The sequence below is a fragment of the Babylonia areolata genome, chromosome 6, assembly GCF_041734735.1.
Source record: "Babylonia areolata isolate BAREFJ2019XMU chromosome 6, ASM4173473v1, whole genome shotgun sequence".
NCBI classification, from domain to species: Eukaryota; Metazoa; Mollusca; class Gastropoda; order Neogastropoda; family Buccinidae; genus Babylonia; species Babylonia areolata.
Window position 1 is genome coordinate 26,021,963 of NC_134881.1, and position 17,816 is coordinate 26,039,778.

Here is a 17,816-nt window from a genome sequence, read left to right on the forward strand (position 1 = left end):
AAAATATTTTCCTTTCCAAATAAAATGTTACTGCAGAGGTGAACAGAATACCTACATAAAAACGACACACTTGATTTTCTACAAATATACACAAAAAAAATCTTTTTCCAAACACGTACACAAATAGCATAACAAATATTCTAAAAGTTTGTACTTATTATTATCATTATTTTCATTATAATTATCATTATTATCTTTTTTTGGTCATTGCATTTTTTTTTAACACTGACAGTACATGCCACGAACCTTTTCCCCTGCCTGTTTGTATGCTCTGGAGTTGAACTTGAGGAGAACACCATGGATCAAAAACTCTAGGTAAGGATCGAACCCTGGGGCCCGAAGTCCTGCTCCAAGTCCTGGGGGGATGGGGATGTCTATCAGGGTGTTCAGCAGCTGCAGGAATGCCCGTGTCATGGGGTACTCCTCATTGCGGCTCTCCAACTCCTCCAGTTCAACCTGGTGGGCAAACAAACAACAATTTCAGTTAACTCAAAAAGGAAAGTGTCATTTCAAAACCACAAATAAAATCCTTGGGGAATCTTTCTAGATTCTATTGATAGCTAGAAACCCAATCTATGTCATGAGGCCATCCTTTATTTGAACGTTTGAGTTGGGTTACTGCTACAGTGTTTGCATGGCTCCTCTTCTTGCTCACTCAACAAAATGTCAGTCACCGTGCTCAAGACATGCGATCGTGGTGCACTAAATCAACCAAGATTGCTTTCTTTAGCTGAAGAAAGAATTGAAGCATAAATTTGAAGGAGAAGACAGTGATGAACTTTTATCTGACGATTTGACGAAGGGAGCAATGAAGAGACTGGTCAAGATGTGACTTTCAGTGAGTGATATCGGCTGTACAGCTGTAACAACAGAAAGTGACCAAATTATTAGCAGGACGCACTGTGAGCCATATTCTTGGCACTCAGCCAACACGGTCTGATGAGAATTGGATAAAGTGACTGTGTGAGAGGGGTGAAAAGGAGGGGAGGTTGGGGGTGTGGTTGTGGCCTCACATCCATATTAGCACTTGGAGAAGTCACAATGCATTGTGTATCTCTCTTTTTTTTTCTTTTTTTATTGTGGTTGTTCTAGTATAATCTGTGAGTACAGGTATTATCCATTTGTCCAGAAAATATGATATTTTAGTGCAAATTACCTTACTAATGTTTGTAGTGAACAAGTTGAAAATGTGACAAAAAAACAAAACACTGATTTCAAAACAACAGCATGTCACTGAAAATATATAAAATTGGAAAACATAATGTGTTTTGTATTCTTTATTTATTTACCTTTCAGAAAATATATACTTTTATGGGTCTTTCTCAAATAACAAAGAGCACAAAAGTTTTTGAAAATATATACCCGTTTTTTTGGAAAAAATCCCTGGCCAACAAATTTCACTTGAATCTTATTTTCCTGGCAGCGAAAGGGTTAAAAGCATTATTCGGAAACCACCGATGAAATCCTTGGATGAAAGCATTATTTGGAAACCTCTGATGAAATTCTTTGTTAAACTAAACAGGAAAGTGTTGTTTGGTACCAATGAGGAACATGGTTAAATGGAACAAAAAAGCATCATAAGCAAACTGCTTGGTCTAACTGAACAGGAAAGAAATCTCATTTGGAAACAACTGGTAAAATCTTTGCTTTAAATGAAAAAGATATCATCATATCAAACAGGAAACCACTGTTGAAATGACTGATCTAACTGAAAAGGAAAAATGTCATTTGGAAAACACGTATGAAAGCTTAGGTAAAACTGACACATTACCGCAATCTTGTCAAAATTCATCACTGGTCACCTGAGCTTAGTTTCCATCCTAGCAAATCCTAACTTCTTTTTCATGCATTTGGCAACTATGTACTGTTTGTATAATATATAGTAATACAGTATATATCACCTAACATATACATAATACAACACAATGGGTCTGCTGACATATTTTGTTTCAATAAGGAAACACACAATTAACAAATAAGGACCAAAGAAAAATTACCTGGATTCCCCCTTTTTGCTCTGGACCCAGTGATGGGACGGTGGGCAGAATCTGGAAAGGGACACGAACGATTAGAACAAGAAAAATACACTGAAAATCATCTCTTTGAAAAATACTCTTTACTTTACTGTAAACCAAGGAAATGTACTGAAATGTACCCTCCAAACTGACATGAGTGGACACAGCTGGAAATACTGTAGAAGCTAGTTCCCTTTGCTTGCAGTTTGTGAGAGTGTAGGAACAAGGAAACTGCCGCTGCACTGAAACAAACTTGGTCACAAGAGCAATACTAGAGCACAGGGTTGAATTAACCAAAACCCTTTACAAGGACAGTAAACTGTGAAATATCTTTTTAGAACAGTATACGATGAAAGTAAACTTCAAATTATCCGCTTGAAACCCTTTAGAACAAAAACGAACAGCAAATTATCTTCTTAAACCCTTGACAATGAAAGTAAACTGCAAATTATCTTCATGAAGTTTAAAACAAAAGTAAACTGAAAATTATCTTCTTAAACTACCTTTCTGACAAAATACACAGCAAATTATCTTCTTATAACTTTTTTTGACAAAGTAAATTGCAAATCATCTTCTCAAAACCCTTTACTTGCCTGCAAAACATCACATGACATCGAAACAGAACATGACAAAAGAAAAACAAAACAAAGAAAAATAAAGCACCTCAGATTTCATACATAAAAGCTGAACAACAATGCTTGAGTAGTTACAGGAAAAACAAGGGGGGAAAAATGTCTCTCTTCATCTCTGACTTCTAATATTTTCTACTACAAACTGGCTAGTTGTTTTCTGACTTTTACGGTTGTTTACAATTAACAAAGGCTTTTGTTTAGAAAAGGACAACTTCATAAATGGCTTTTCAATTGTTTTTTGTTTATATTTTAAACAAATCCGCTACTGATCATAAGAAAAATGCACAAAAAAAAAGGTGTAACAAAGCAATAAAGAAACTGAACCTTACAACTGACCCTATTAATTTAGACACCCAGATAAATTATTTTGAATAGTTTACCTATGTGCCTCAATCAACTGATAAAAAGAACATAACTTGCAAGCGCACTTTCTCCCCGAGCCCATTCTTTTCTTCCCGCACTTACCCTGAGAGGGCCCCCTCTGCAATCAGCTGGGCTATAAGCAACATGATTTGACTTCCTCACACACCTACATAAGCAATCCCAAAAGCTCACCGACCTGCGATGCTTCCAGGGTTTGCCAGATGGTGGCAGCTATCATGGGCGTCTTGGAGACGGCAGCGAGCATCAGCAGCAGCTCCCTCTTGAGGGAGATGGCCACACTACAGCCCAGCAGGCCAAACAGTGTCACCACCACTGACCAGTGCTGGTTCTCACACAGGGCACCACGACACACCTCATTCTGCAACACGGCATTATTATTTTTTCTTTATAAATATTTATATACCATCATTCTGTTGATACTTACGTGGTGACTATCTTCAGTCAGAGACCATACTCTAAGCTCTATACAGAATCATTTGTACAACTGGCTGCCTACCTGGGTAGAGCCAACTGACGGCTTCTTTTAGGTACTCATCATTCATTTTCCATGTCGTTCAGCCAGGGTTCAATCACATGCAAATATACACATGTACTTTGCTAGTATACCAGGATTCCCACAAATCTGAGCGAACAAAATTTCACATATTTTCCCCAAACCCTGAGGCACATTTTCCAAGCTCCAAAAGCATGAGAAATCTGAACACATACCAAAAAAAAAAAAAAAAAAATTTTTTTTTTTAATATATTGATATATATATATATATATATATATATATGACAGAGAGAGATATATATATATTTATATATATGTAGACAGAGAGAGACAGAAAGAGAGAGAGAGAACTCCAAAAACATGGGAAATTTGAACACATAAGAAAAATTTTATATATATATATAAAGAGAGAGAGAGAGAGAGAGAGAGAGAAATAAAAAGACAACCTGTTCAGCCACGGTCTGGGTGAGCACCAACAGGGCACACAGCCCCTCCAGCTCCTGGGGGGTGATGGCGCGGATGGGGGGAGAGCGGAAGGGGGGGCCGGCCATCTCCCTGGCCCCGGGCATCTCCCGGCGCATGCTGGTGTAGTACTGCTGCAGCGACTCAAAGAAGTGGTCCCACGACACCGTGCTTGCCGAACCACCTGCACAGAAAAACCACCTGGTGTCAAAACCGCTTGTGGTGTTGGAACTTGATGCCTGCCTTCCCTCAAATCTGTACTCCAGTATCAGTCAACAAAAGTTTTGAAAATGTTAAAAAAAAAGTCCTAGTCTAGACGCAGACTATAAGGGCTGAAATTCAGTCCAACGATTTCGTTAATTACATCTTATATGCACAAACTCTGTGACAGAAAAAGGAAACTTTGGTTTAGCAATGACTGCTACAATAAAATTTCTGATATTCAACGCCCAGTTTTGTTGTTGTTTTTTTTGGCTTTACAAGCAAGTCAGTCCCCATGAATTGGACCAAGTAAATGTAAAAATGTAGACCTTTACCGTTTGCTTTACCACATGTCCTTCAACAAGTATGAAGCATTCTTTTACATACATAGACCTTTACAGTTTGCTTAAACACATGTGCTTCAACAAGTGTGAATCATTCTTTTACATACATAGACCTTTACTGTTTGCTTAAACACATGTAATTAGACAAGTATGAATCATTCTTTTACATACATAGACCTTTACAGTTTGCTTAAACACATGTGCTTCGACAAGTATGAATCATTCTTTTACATACATAGAGCTTTACTGTTTGCTTTAGCATATGTGCTTCAACAAGAAAGCATCATTCTTTTACATACACAGACCTTTACTGTTTGCTTTAGCACATGTGCTTCAACAAGAAAGCATCATTCTTTTACATACACAGACCTTTACTGTTTGCTTTAGCACATGTGCTTCAACGTGCGCATCATTATTTTACACATAAATCCTTTGCCCAACCCCCAAGACACCCACGGACCTGAACTGACGCCGTTCATCTTGAGCAGGTTGAAGGCGTGCTGTGCACACTGGTGGGAGGCAGCCAGCCCTGTCAGCATGCGCAGATAGTGCACAAACAGCGGGGCCGGGAGTAGGTCCCCCGCTAGACGCACAAACTTGAACAGCGCCACCTGGCGGGGCGGGGGCCGGAACGAGTACACTGACTCATTGGCTGCCACGGGGTCCAGTGGGCACCAGTACTCCAGTGCCAGCTCCAGCTTCAAGGGGTCCTTGCGGTACAGGTCTCCGATCTGATGAAAAGAGAGAGAGAAACCCGCTGATGAGATATTTGTTTGCTTTCCTCAATGAAAGTCAACAGAACCTTCTTGTGGTTATCAAGTATTGTGATATGGTTTTAAATATTGTGACATTATTGTACTGTACTGTATTACTCGTTTGTCTCAACAGATTTCACTGTATGAAATTTGGGCTGCACTTCCCAGAAAGAGCATGTCGCTTAAGTCTTTTTGTTGTTGTTATTGTTTTCCTGCCTGCAAGTGCATTTGTTTTCCCATAAAAGTGGATTTTCTTCTTCCTAATACTGTGTTGTGCATGATTATCATTGTGTGTATATGAACACAAATTAGCGTTTAGTTTAGAAGTCTGTGCAGGGTAATGCAAATGGTTTTCGTTTCAGTGTTTAAATGGAAGTTTTACAGGTCTTTTTTTTTTTTGCTGCCCCATCATCTGCACCGTTTCAGTGGCATTACTCCCACGCCGCTCATTTAGATTCCCCCATACACGGCCACACCCGGGTTCGTCCGTCGCAGTTCCTGCGTCGGCAATCCACAGGGGACCATCAATGTTAGGTCGCCAAGAGGCCACACCAGAGGAGACCCTGCACTGCTGCTGAGTCACTTCGGTGGTGTTCAGTGGTGCCTGTTCTGTTTTAACGTACTTAGGACACCACCTACTGAGCCCCCAACTAACGACAATAATGGCTTAGTCGCGGAGCCAGACTGAGTGAGCGTCCCTCAGAGTGGAGACCGCCACCACGTCCCTCAAACAACAGCCCCCCATGAATCTGCCGACACTGACAACATTGACAGGACTCACCCCAATCACGGAAGTGGAGGGGTATCGAAACTGAGGTCACCATGAGAGCAGGGCATGAAAGGCCACAGACTTTGAGACTATTTTGTTTAAACTGATGACGATGAAGGAGGAGGAGGATGACGATGATGATGACAATGTTGCTATGGAGGTCCATTTTGGTTTGGGACTGCGTGACAAGGCTGTACTCTACGCTTCCTGTCATAATGATATCCTGGCGTTAACCAGGCCTGAGAGATACAGACAATTGCAGTGTTGGTCAGGTAATTAGAGCAACACACCCAAAGACGCATCCTTGAAGTGGATGACACTCGACTGTGTGGTGCCAGTCTCCCCATTTAAGCCCACTCAACTCTGGGTAGGAGCCGGCCACGGGCCGATAAACCCACCTCCGCTGGGATTCGAACCCGCATCCTCCAAGCCGTCAGTCCGCGACGCTAACCACTTCGCCACAGCGGCTGGTTTACATGTCATTTTTACTTTGTACATCACAACTGCACATGCTTTACATGGATAGGTGCTACGTAAATCAAATCACCATTATCATAAACATGGTGGAGAACTTTCCATTCTTCAGCTGTACAGACATTACTAAGGTACTCCATTCCATAGCTGTATACTATGGATCCACATCTACTTCTTTCATGCACATTGTGTGTCGTGCATGTCTTATGTGCTTTGTATCTGACATGTTAATGTAAAGAGCCTTAAAAGGACTGAAAATGCTATATAAATGTACTATCAGAATCAGTATTATAAATCATCAAACTGATCGCTCTCATTTCCACAACGTAAGAGATTTACATACTCCAGAACATTTACTCTAATATTGCTTTATATAAGCATAGCATGGATCAATGGAGCAAAAAGTTTGATTCCTCAACAACTGCTTGTATTTTGGATCCACAGCTGTGTTTCCTTTTTCTTCTTTTTCACTGCCCCATCATCTACACTGTTTCAGTAGCATTACTCTCACACCACTCATTCCAAGTTCCCCATATACGGCCACACCCCGCTTCATCCATCACAGTTCTGGCATCAGCAGTCCACAGGGAACCATTATGTTTGGTTGTCCACAGCTGTTCTTACTTGAACTCAAATGGATGAAAATTTTGTTCATCTGCAAAGTCAGTTTACACAAATGTATTTCATTTTAAATTCTAACACATCTCGCTTTCTGTTCTAACTACTCACCAGTTCTAACATGCACTGGAAGTCTCGTCTCTGGGCCGGGGGTTCGATTCCTTCCATCTGATGTGCAAGGATGATGCGTGCCGTTTCATCCCCCCTGTTGCGTAGTTCTTTCACCTGACAAGGTAACAGATGCACATGTGCACACTTTTTGATTGTACTGATGTGTGTGCATGAGCATGTCTGGATATGTATGTACTTTTTTTTATGCATGTGTAAGTGTTGCCTGCATGTGAAGCAAAATTTGTTATTTTGTACAATCAATCCAATGAAGCACTGTCAATGAACTGCGGAAAGCAACTGAGAGAAAAATGTTATGTATGCATAATGATCATATCGACTTAAGATCTGTTACAAAAATAGAAAAATACAAACTGACATCACTTTGATGAAAACCTGATTTATATAAACCAAAGTTTCTTGATATTTTACTCTTTTAAAATTATTTATAAAAAAAAAAAAAAAGCACAATGGACCACTGGTCAATTTACATACTATCTGCACAGTACAAAACTGCTCATCCAAACTACAATAAGCCAGATGCATGTTTGTTTGTTTTTATCTTATCAGTTATAAGAATAAGACTCATCACTTATGTATCAACTGTCTGCTCTACAAGTGGCCTCAATTAACCCCTTGACTGCAGCTGACCTTTATGCCCATCAGTGAAGGGCTGCAACCTCAGTGAGATAATGCCAGGATGTCAGTCACCATTCTTTATCAGGACTTCTTGGGACTGCATCACCAAGACCAGTGTACCAGTGTACAAAGTGCACTTCAGATTCATGCTACACTGATCTCATTTCACCAGAGTTCAGATGTCAATGGATTAACCCGGAGAGCACGATGAGCCACGATCATGGCTTTCCCTATGAAGTGCGATGGGCCACGATCGTGGCTCTGCTCTGTTTACATAAGGTCCGAAATCGTTTGGCTATACTCGGCAGCCTTCGTAAAACTGCCTCATTCTGGTGTTACTGCCTCCCTGCTTGTGTTTGCACAAACTCTGACCGAGTTTACAAGTCCAGATCTCCGTATTTTTTGTAAACAATGAGTGACACTGAAGTTGACAAAGCTCAGGAAATGAGTGACCTTGTCACTAGTGATGATTCGTTTGCTGAAAGGGCTTCTGGTGAAAACGGCTTTGTTATTTTGACACTTGGGCATGCTGGCTTGCTTGTTGTTCATTCAGTTTTGTGTCTCCAGCTACAAAACTGGGGGGTGGGTGATGGGGATGGGGAGGGGTGGTAAAGTGGGTTAGGCATGGATCTATTGTGAACACTTGACCAAATGAAGCTAGAAAACTGGGAATTATTTTGATTTAAAGCATTCTTGCTGCTTTTGAAAGCAACATGAGCTAAAAGAAAACATTTACTTATGTTTTTGCCTGTGATTGCATGAAGTATTGTAGATGTGCGCGCGTAACATCAGTGGGCGTGTCTCAAAGAACACAATGCTTATAATTTCATTGTTTCAGTTATATTCACGTCATGATTCTACAGCTAGAACATTTTTTTGTAGTTTAATGCCAATTTTGAGATTTTGACTCTGTAAATGATGTGAAAATACCTATAAATACTGCGGATGATGTTTTAAAAAATGTGCAAGATTTGTTGATTATATCCTGTGAAATATCTCCAACTACATACAAGGTACAGCCTTTTTCTTACTTTTATCTGATTCTTCATTCACTCTACTTTCCAAAAAATGTATAGGTTTACCTATTTATTCTTACTGATAAGCATACAAAAGCCCAAAATCAGAGCACAGGCAAATACTCTTGTTTTAAGCATGATTTCTGTATGCATGTTTTATTATATCCAGCACTTTGAGGGTTAACACCAACGACAAGCTTTTGTAGCCAGCTTGTTGATGCTCAATGGCCTGAGCAATTGTCTCCTTCAACCTCATTTTCAAATGAATAGTACATGGTTACAAGAATTAAACAACAACAACAACAAAAAAAAAAAAAAAAAGGAAAGCAAAGCAAAACAAACAAATAAATAATAAGAAACATCAAGAACCACCCACCTTCAGTGGCATTTGCAGAATGAAGTCGGTAATCAAGGCATGCATCCTCCGCACATAGAACTCCTGAAAATAGAATTCATCATCATCATCACCAGTTCCATAACTTAGGAGTCCCGGGGGGAGGAGACATGAGGGCCAAAGACGTCATCTCCTCCAGACAAGTCCAAAATAAAATTATAATTTGAAATTTGTATTTATAAATGACATGTTTAATTCACTTAAGAAACTGATTCATATAAACTACACATTCAGGCCAAACAGCATGTAACCCCCCCACACATCCCTTATTTTCTATACTGACAGAGACTGTGTCTTCAGTTTCAGAAGTCAAGTTCACCTTTCAGTAACATGAAGTTAGCAATTAAAAACAAAAACACAAAAACAACTTATGCTCAAGTGCACAAGTGCATTTGGTGAACTGCATTTCTTTTTAAAACAACAGATTTTTCTGAGTGAAATTCAGGTTGCTCTCCCCATGGAGAAGAGTTGGCACAGTGCAACGCCATCCAAAAAACAAACAAACAAAAAAGGTGGTTAAGATAATCATGTGGTTCAACACTGTAACAAAGAAAAAGCAAGAAACTAATCTCACATCTAACTGAATTAAAACAGCAGCCATACAGAATGTCCCAAGCCATCCCTTCTTCTTTCCCTGTCTACAATTTCTCTAGCTGTCTATTCGCATGTAATTTAAAGTCATGTCTGTCATCTCTCAAGATCATAGTTAGGCATGCATGTGAATGACTGGTGTGAAAGCCCTTTGAATCATCTCGGGACAAAATTTATTAACATGATTCCATTATCATAATCATCACCTCTATTTCCTTCCCCCAACAGCTGAAACATGAACACACAGTGTGCCATGCTGTTACCTACTTCAGTGTGAAAGTTGTTGGCTCCGACCACGGATGTGGTGAGGAATTCAAACAAGTTGCTGTCGATGGCTTGATCCACCAGCAGCTCATCTTCTTCCAATATGTCGCCGCCTCCTGGACAGTGAAAATGAAGATAAATAAGTTCACACCATCCTGGGCCATGTTCTTTGTCTGACACACACACGTTTGAAGTTTTGTTTTTCCCAACATTTGCACACTATGGACCTTGGTTTTGGAAACCTCTTCCACAAAATACCAGACACTGTTCCACTATCAAATCTTTCAAATACAATCTTAAAGTTTTGTCTTGTTTCTCCAGATGGTCTATGGCATGAAAAAAACGAAAAGAAATCCTTGTTCACGTTTTTGTTCAAATTACACTACAGAATATTTACAAAAGAAGCAAGAAAACACAGAAAACAACAACAACAACAAAAAAACCACCAAACAAACAAACAACAAACAAACAAAAAAAACCCAAGAAATAAGAAGTCCTATTTTGGTCTTTAAAATTGTCCTGCCTGTACACCTCTCCTTCACTATGGTGACGCTCTTGCCATTCTTGACAACAAACTGCCTCCATGCTTTGCTGGATGTCTTCCCAGTTGCTGACTGGACCTGGCTATATACATACACACACACACACATATGTAGTACATACGTACGTACATGTGTGTGCGCACGCGGGTGTGTGTGTGTGTGTGTGTGTGTGTGTGTGTGTGTGTGTGTGTGTGTGTGTGTGTGTTCCTTCTCTGCATACTCTTCAGCAAACCTGGATGATCTCAGTTCCAGTTCCACGTTGAACTTCTGTACTGCAATGGCCAAGGCTGTACCCACTGTCTTCAAGCTAGCCCATCTTTCTTTGGGACATATTCTCCACTGAGTTTCCAACTCTCAATGGAGTGGCGAGTTCTTCCACTCGGGCATCTCTTCATCACAAAGTCTTTTGTAGAGAGGGATCAGGGCATTTCCAATATGATGGAAAAGGGCAGTTGTGTGTCTTGGGAGGAAGCTCTTTCGTATAAAAACACAAAGAAGTCTTGCTGAATGGGCAGGTGGTGTGGCATGGGTCATTATTAATGCTGATGGTGTGACAGAAACTGGCCTTTATACATGCTTCATTTGTTCTGGGTCTCAGCCTTTTATGGCCCTACAATAATAATTGGTTAGCTTCTTGATCCTCTCCTCGATCAGTTTCCCACACCCCCCTATTGGAAGCTTCTGCTTCTGTGCCTTTCGCTTCTCAACCAATGAATGCAAAGCTGTGCCCATGCACTTTTTGACATGGTTGACACATTCAATTATGGTGACTTCAGTTCCATTGTAAGGTCTTTCTGTACAACTCTGGTATGTCTTGGCATCGCTGTCGCCCAACATCTCAGTGTAATGAAATCCAAATTTATCAACTGATTGCTTGAACAGTATGGCAGCACTTTCCATCCCCACGGCACCTGAAGAACAGTCAATATTTTTGGGGGGACAGTCCTCATGGCGGTTCAAAAACCAGTCACTGTAATTTGGATCATCTGCCATTAGGCCCGTTTCACACACCTGACAAAAGTTGCTGAGGGCCACAATATCTTTGTTGAATGGTACTGGTCAATGGTTTTATTTAAATTCTAACCTTTCCAAACCCTGAAGGCTGCAACTCTAAGAGGCTGTGCAACCTTGCCTCCTAGTTTGAGACTAATAACAGACTAATGAATTCCCTTTGCAGTGGAGAAACCATTGATCATACAGCTCTAACTTTGTTTTGGGGGGCCCAACTATAAGCATACGTCAATCTGATATATATACGCCCAGCGTTGATCCCACACCCAACACCAGATATCAGATTCTCACCACTGAAGTTCTGGCACTGTGACAGCTTGCGCAGGGTCAGGCCCCAGGCGAACCTGGCCACCGACTGCATGCCGGGGACGGTCCAGGTGGACTCTGCCTTCACGGCACTGTGCACCTCCTGCAGGTACATGCTGTCTGTGGCCACAGGTACAAGGCTGTGCGACTCTGCACACACACACACACACACGCACTCGTCACGTTTAGCAGCGAGAAAGTGAAAATTCAAAAAAACAGTTTTTATTCTACTTATGCAACTACTCTTATAAAACACGCACATGATGTGCATAATTTAATCCTTGGACCCCTCATGTTAGCTGCAAAATGTGAAAAGAAAAAAGTTTTTTTCACCCCCTTCTACTTGTGCAACTATCTTATAAAACACACACATGCAAAGTTAAACATTTGGACCCCTGTTGTCGCAGGGAGGATACGTTACAGCATTGGTTTCATACGCCAAAACTAAAATATCAATAGCTATCGAAACAATGAAATTGGTGAACAAAAAAAGATACAAAATGACCATTTATATCATCTTTTAACCTTTCCTATTTCAATGAATTTCCATGCACGCACCCATGATGCACACACACACACACACACACACACTATCAGAATAAGCAGGATTCTGCCCCAGCAGAACTCACCGACTTCCTCCTGCTCCAGAGGACTAGTGTCGAAACAGGCCAGCAGGGTCATGAGCAGACACAGGGACACAGGGTCCATGGTCTGGTCGGCAGACAGACCACTGCAGGAGCGCAGGTAGGCCAGCAGGCGCAGCGCGTCTGACTTGCACAGGGGCTGCTGGCAGGCCAGGCAGAACAGGCACTCGGCCAGCGTCTGGCGGATCTCCTTGAACAGGTCCGTCACCTGCCCGACACAACCACATCGCACAACTGGAAAGGTCAGGGCATACATACTACCGGGGTTCCCACAGATGTGGACAAATTTTTTTTTTTTTTTCCAGACCAGAATGAAAACGTTCCATACCAAACACAGACTGAACCAAACATTTGCCACACTATTGATGAAACAGATTAGCAGATATCCTAGCATCGAAGTTCCATGTTCATCACTTTTTATTGTTTGATTAAATATATTGAGCTGTTAGTTGAATGGTACTGGTCAAGGGCTTATCATTTCATCTGAATGACTAGCTTCCAGACCACCTATCCCTGTGAAATGGAGGGGGAGAAAGTACTGGCATGAGTGGGATCCTGTATACTCAGATTCTCTTGTTTCCTAGATGGATACAATGCCACAAAGCCAACACTTTGTGTTAAAAAATCATGTGATCTTAATCGTTACCTCTGGTCAAAATTAAAGCTTTGATAACATTTCTTTTTCAGGTACCAGAATTAAGTACACTTTGTTTGTACATTCTTTGTTGTTTTTTTTTTTTTTTTTTTATAAGGGGTTGACTGATGATCAGGATGATGACAATGTTTAGCACGATTCTTCCTACTCACCTGTCCACAAAACTAACTACTTAACCACAGTGGCTGGTCAAATGGTACTTCTGATACCACATTATTGTTTGACTATTTCAATGTGCTTAACATGCTCTATCGTTCAATTCAGTAAATGATAAAATATTCTATTATTCTGTGGCAACCCAAACCCTTTACCCGGTGATTTTTTTCAAAGTACGATAATTCACTTGTTTTTATCTCATGATGCAACACTACATCTCCAAAATTGAGTATCAAAATTTGACATTCTTTTACTCAACCATTTGTCTCTTGGATGCAGCATCTATGACTAACAGTCATCATTTACATGCTATACTCTTTTACCTGCTTTTTGTGCCGTGCTGCTCCCAGTGCCCGTTGCTTCTGCAGTTTGTCCAGTTCCTTGGACAAGTCCAAACTTTGGATGAGATCTGGACATGAAATATGAACAAAACAAATGACTATAGTATGTGAAGATCACAAATACATGTTAAAAAAAAAAAGGAAAAAAAGAATAAACTGAAAGCCATAAACATCATTTTTCATGACTTTTCTGAGGATGGTTTAGGAACCTAACTAAGACCTCTTGAAATGGGGATCATCAGTGCAACCTTCTTATTTGCTACCATCATGCATGCAAGCAAATGTGCATGCTTGTGTGTATGTGTGTGTGTGTGTGTGTGTGTGCGCGCGCGCGTGCATAGTCCACCTGATTTGGTAAAAACAGAACTTGAAATATCAAGTATATTCCTTAAAAACACCAGTTTGCTTCAGCACATCAACCTATCCATGCCAAAATAATCACATACTGAAAAAATAAAAATAAAACATTGCATTTAATGTAAATACACATGGCTAACAACTCTGTAAACCTGGCTTTACACTTATTTCATCGCCTATCTACTCAGCACACATCCACAGACACATCATCCATGAATCAACCCAGCCGCAAGTCAATAAAACCACACAAGGAAATCACAATAGATCAAATGGCTCACCCAGAATCTTGTGGACCAGCTTGTCCTCCAAGAGCTGGGCAGTGAAGTTGGTGATGAGGCGAACAAGGTCCGGGGTCAGCCCCATGGTCCACGTGTGGCCCTCACGAGCCTGGAGCAGCATGTGCAAGGCGCTGACCAAGCTGCGCTGACCGTCGTACAGCAATATCACCGCCACCAGGCCGCGGGTCAGACCCGGGTAGTTGGGCAGCTGGTTCTCTCCTGGAAGTTGGGCAGTCACGAAGTTAAGTAAGGCTAAAAGGGTTTCAAGGTCCCATAGGCTTTTACAGCCAACTGGGCAGTGGTTTAACATCCGCTGTGGAAGCGGCTCGGCATTGGGAGGCAAGGCCCAATCCTCTCTCCTTCCACTGTTTTAACAACTTTCACAACCTTCCCCAACTTAACTCAGGTAGTCTAGTACCCAATCATACCTGGGTGGAGTGATGAAAATCGGAGGAAAGTGCCTTTCCCAAAGACTCAACTTGAACACCAGGCCAAAATGAAGTATCAATTCCTGATCACTGAAGAAAACTGGATCAGAAGTCCAATGCCAAACTGAATCTGTTATGGCACCTCTGCATATCAGTCTTTATCACAATTCACTATGACTTTTGTCATGTCCCCCCTCACACCATCTGTGTGTGTGTATGTGTGTGTGTGTGTGTGTGTGTGTGTGCATATTTCTGTGTTACCCTTTCAACTTCAAAAGTACACAGCTGCTCAGCTAGGCACACTTCACAATTCTTTCGCCAGAAACCAGCTATGCAGGAAATATCAAACTGAAACTTGCGTCACTTGGTACACATCACAATACTGGATTTTTCTTTTGTATATTTCACAAGAAATCAACACCTGCAGATGACAATTAAAAGAGATCAGAAACAAAGGCAATTCAGAAGAAAATAACACCTGCAGGTGACAATCAAAAGAGAGAATGCTCAAAGTGACAGAGCATCTTTGTAAACATATCAGGGAGCCAGTACAGTTTAACAATGGTTTCGTCATAAAACTTTTGAAAAAAAAAAAGAAGTGCAAAAAGTACTTGTAATAGACCGGCTTTTTCACAATAAATTCATACCTCTGTTTATGTTAAAAAAAACCTCAATAACATCTGATTTATTGTGAGATGTTTTAAAAGTGTTATGCTACCAGCACCAACCTGTAGCTGCTGTAAAGCAGACCTTTCAATGTCATCAGGACACGCAGAATTGTTTTAACTGTGTGTGCATATGTGTGTGTGTGTGTGTGTGTGTGTGTGTGTGTGTGTGTGTGTGTGTGTGTGTGTGTGTGTGTGTTTCCAACCAGTTTTCAAACCTCTCATAAATAATAATACTGACTTGTAAATTGTACACATTTTTCTCACGATAAAAACTGCTCACTGTGTCACAGAGAAACTTGTACAAAACTCACCTGCCATAAGCAGCTCAACAGCAGCCAGTTCGTCCATGTCAAAGAGGTCAGAGAGAATGAGAGCCTCTGACACAAACTGCTCTGTAAAACGCTGCTTGCTCTGCATGCCATGCACTTGCAGTCCATCTGTGGAGGCTTTGTTGACAAGCTGTCTGGCAGCTGCATTTTTTGCCTGAAGAACCGCAAGAAACTGACTTATTTTCTGTCTTGAATCTACTGTACTATACACAAAGCTTTCAATAAATACACATTTTATTTTTAAGTGCTGTAAGTTGGGGTTGTTTTTTTGTTGTTGTTTTGTGTTTTCTTTTGTTGTTTGTTTGTATTGACATAGCTACAAGAACAATACACAAACTAGACACAGACAATAAAAGTAGAAAACATGAAAATGACCAGAACTTCAAGCAGAACTGCACTGAAACAGACTATCAACAAAGAGTGAAAAGCATACATTACATTTAATGAGATAAAACAATAAAAATGAATGATAAAAATCAAGGCTGATACTAACTGGAGTCTTGAGAAGAGAGATGAAGTCAGGTTTATGTTTGCGCAAGGCCAACTCAAGGTCATGCACTGAGCCTGGTTCACGTTTGTGGATGGCAGAATTCACTGTATCCAGCAGAGCTCTGAAAGGTGCCCATAACCGTGCTCCTGAAACTGAAATCAAAGACAAGATGTTCCAATCCTTTTTTTTTTTCTCCTTACAAATGTATATTTAACAAGAGAGACAAGGCCTTCAAGACTCACTTGTGATACACTTTTAAAAAAAAATCCAAGCTTTTTATGTATTGAGTATAATTTAAAAATGTAATGTTTAAGATGAGAAAGATCAGTTTAAAGCAAATTAAGTCCCCTAGCATTAATTACAGAGTAATTTCCCTTTTTTACTATCTGCACCAAAACGTTTGCAAAATAAATAAAACTTCCATGCTTAGCAAAAGAAGTTCCTGTTTGAACAAAAAATGATAATAATGACTGCTCTTGTTGTTGGGTCTGAGTATCAGATCAAAGTGCCAAGTTTAGAGAATACACAAAATATAAATATAACAGTGAATGCAGTTTGCATATAATTAGGCTTCATTTTTTTTATTTTTTTTGTGCCCATCCCAGAGGTGCAATATTGTTTTAAAGAAGATAACTGGAAAGAACTGAATTTTTCCTATTTTTATGCCTAATTTGGTGTCAACTGACAAAGTATTTGCAGAGAAAATGTCAATGTTAAAGTTTACCACGGACACACAGACCCCCCCCCCTCCCCCCTTACACACACACACACACAGACAACCGAACACCGGGTTAAAACATAGACTCACTTTGTTTACACAAGTGAGTCAAAAACTGAAACTAACCTCTATTTTTTTGGGTTTTTTGTTTGTTTGTTTTGTCCAGCTCTTCAATGTTGTTGAACCTAACACTGGTGTAGTTGCATGCTGGTGGTGATTAAGAAGTCTGAAGATCTGCAAATCTGCATTGAACCAAAACCCTTGAAATGAATAACAATAAGGTACTGAAAAGATAACAGTGACTATTTAACACAGTTCTCTTTTCATGGAGGGTATTGTACCAAAACTTGCTGGGTCAAAGGTATTCTCAAAAATTGACCAGAGCAATACTTTCTGGCATGTCGATCTGGATGATATATCTAGCATTCTGACTATTTTTCAAACACCACAAGGACATCATTGTTGGAAATGATTACCTTTTGGGACATCTGTGAAAGTGAACTTCAACTTGAATTAATCATAAAATTCTACTCTATTCAGATAATCATGTTATGTTTCTCTTATTTTGCTTCTTCTCTTCGTTTGAACAAAAACTTAAAGGGACACTGCATTATCGCATGCTAAATGCACAAATGTCTGGGCACAAGTCTCACACATTTTGTCAAAGAAGAAAATTCTCTCAGATTTCTCCTCTAATGGCTTCTCTCGCAACAATAAAGCTTAAAGACATGATC

At 40.3% G+C, this 17,816-nt stretch overlaps 1 protein-coding gene across 1 annotated transcript in view; it reads right to left on the reverse strand.

Annotated features, from left to right (window-relative positions):
- Window positions 1–17,816, reverse strand: part of LOC143282882 (nuclear pore complex protein Nup205-like) — a 54,009-nt gene that overhangs the window by 35,061 nt on the left and 1,132 nt on the right. Inside the window, exons 2-15 of the mRNA XM_076588756.1 lie at window positions 16,368–16,516; window positions 15,857–16,028; window positions 14,450–14,668; window positions 13,797–13,882; window positions 12,648–12,870; window positions 12,004–12,168; window positions 10,163–10,275; window positions 9,287–9,349; window positions 7,259–7,372; window positions 4,992–5,262; window positions 3,971–4,170; window positions 3,207–3,389; window positions 1,998–2,048; window positions 247–456 (exon numbers count right to left, since the gene is read on the reverse strand). Coding sequence (XP_076444871.1) covers window positions 247–456; window positions 1,998–2,048; window positions 3,207–3,389; window positions 3,971–4,170; window positions 4,992–5,262; window positions 7,259–7,372; window positions 9,287–9,349; window positions 10,163–10,275; window positions 12,004–12,168; window positions 12,648–12,870; window positions 13,797–13,882; window positions 14,450–14,668; window positions 15,857–16,028; window positions 16,368–16,516 — 2,219 coding nt within the window. The remainder of the gene's footprint in view (window positions 1–246; window positions 457–1,997; window positions 2,049–3,206; window positions 3,390–3,970; window positions 4,171–4,991; window positions 5,263–7,258; window positions 7,373–9,286; window positions 9,350–10,162; window positions 10,276–12,003; window positions 12,169–12,647; window positions 12,871–13,796; window positions 13,883–14,449; window positions 14,669–15,856; window positions 16,029–16,367; window positions 16,517–17,816) is intronic.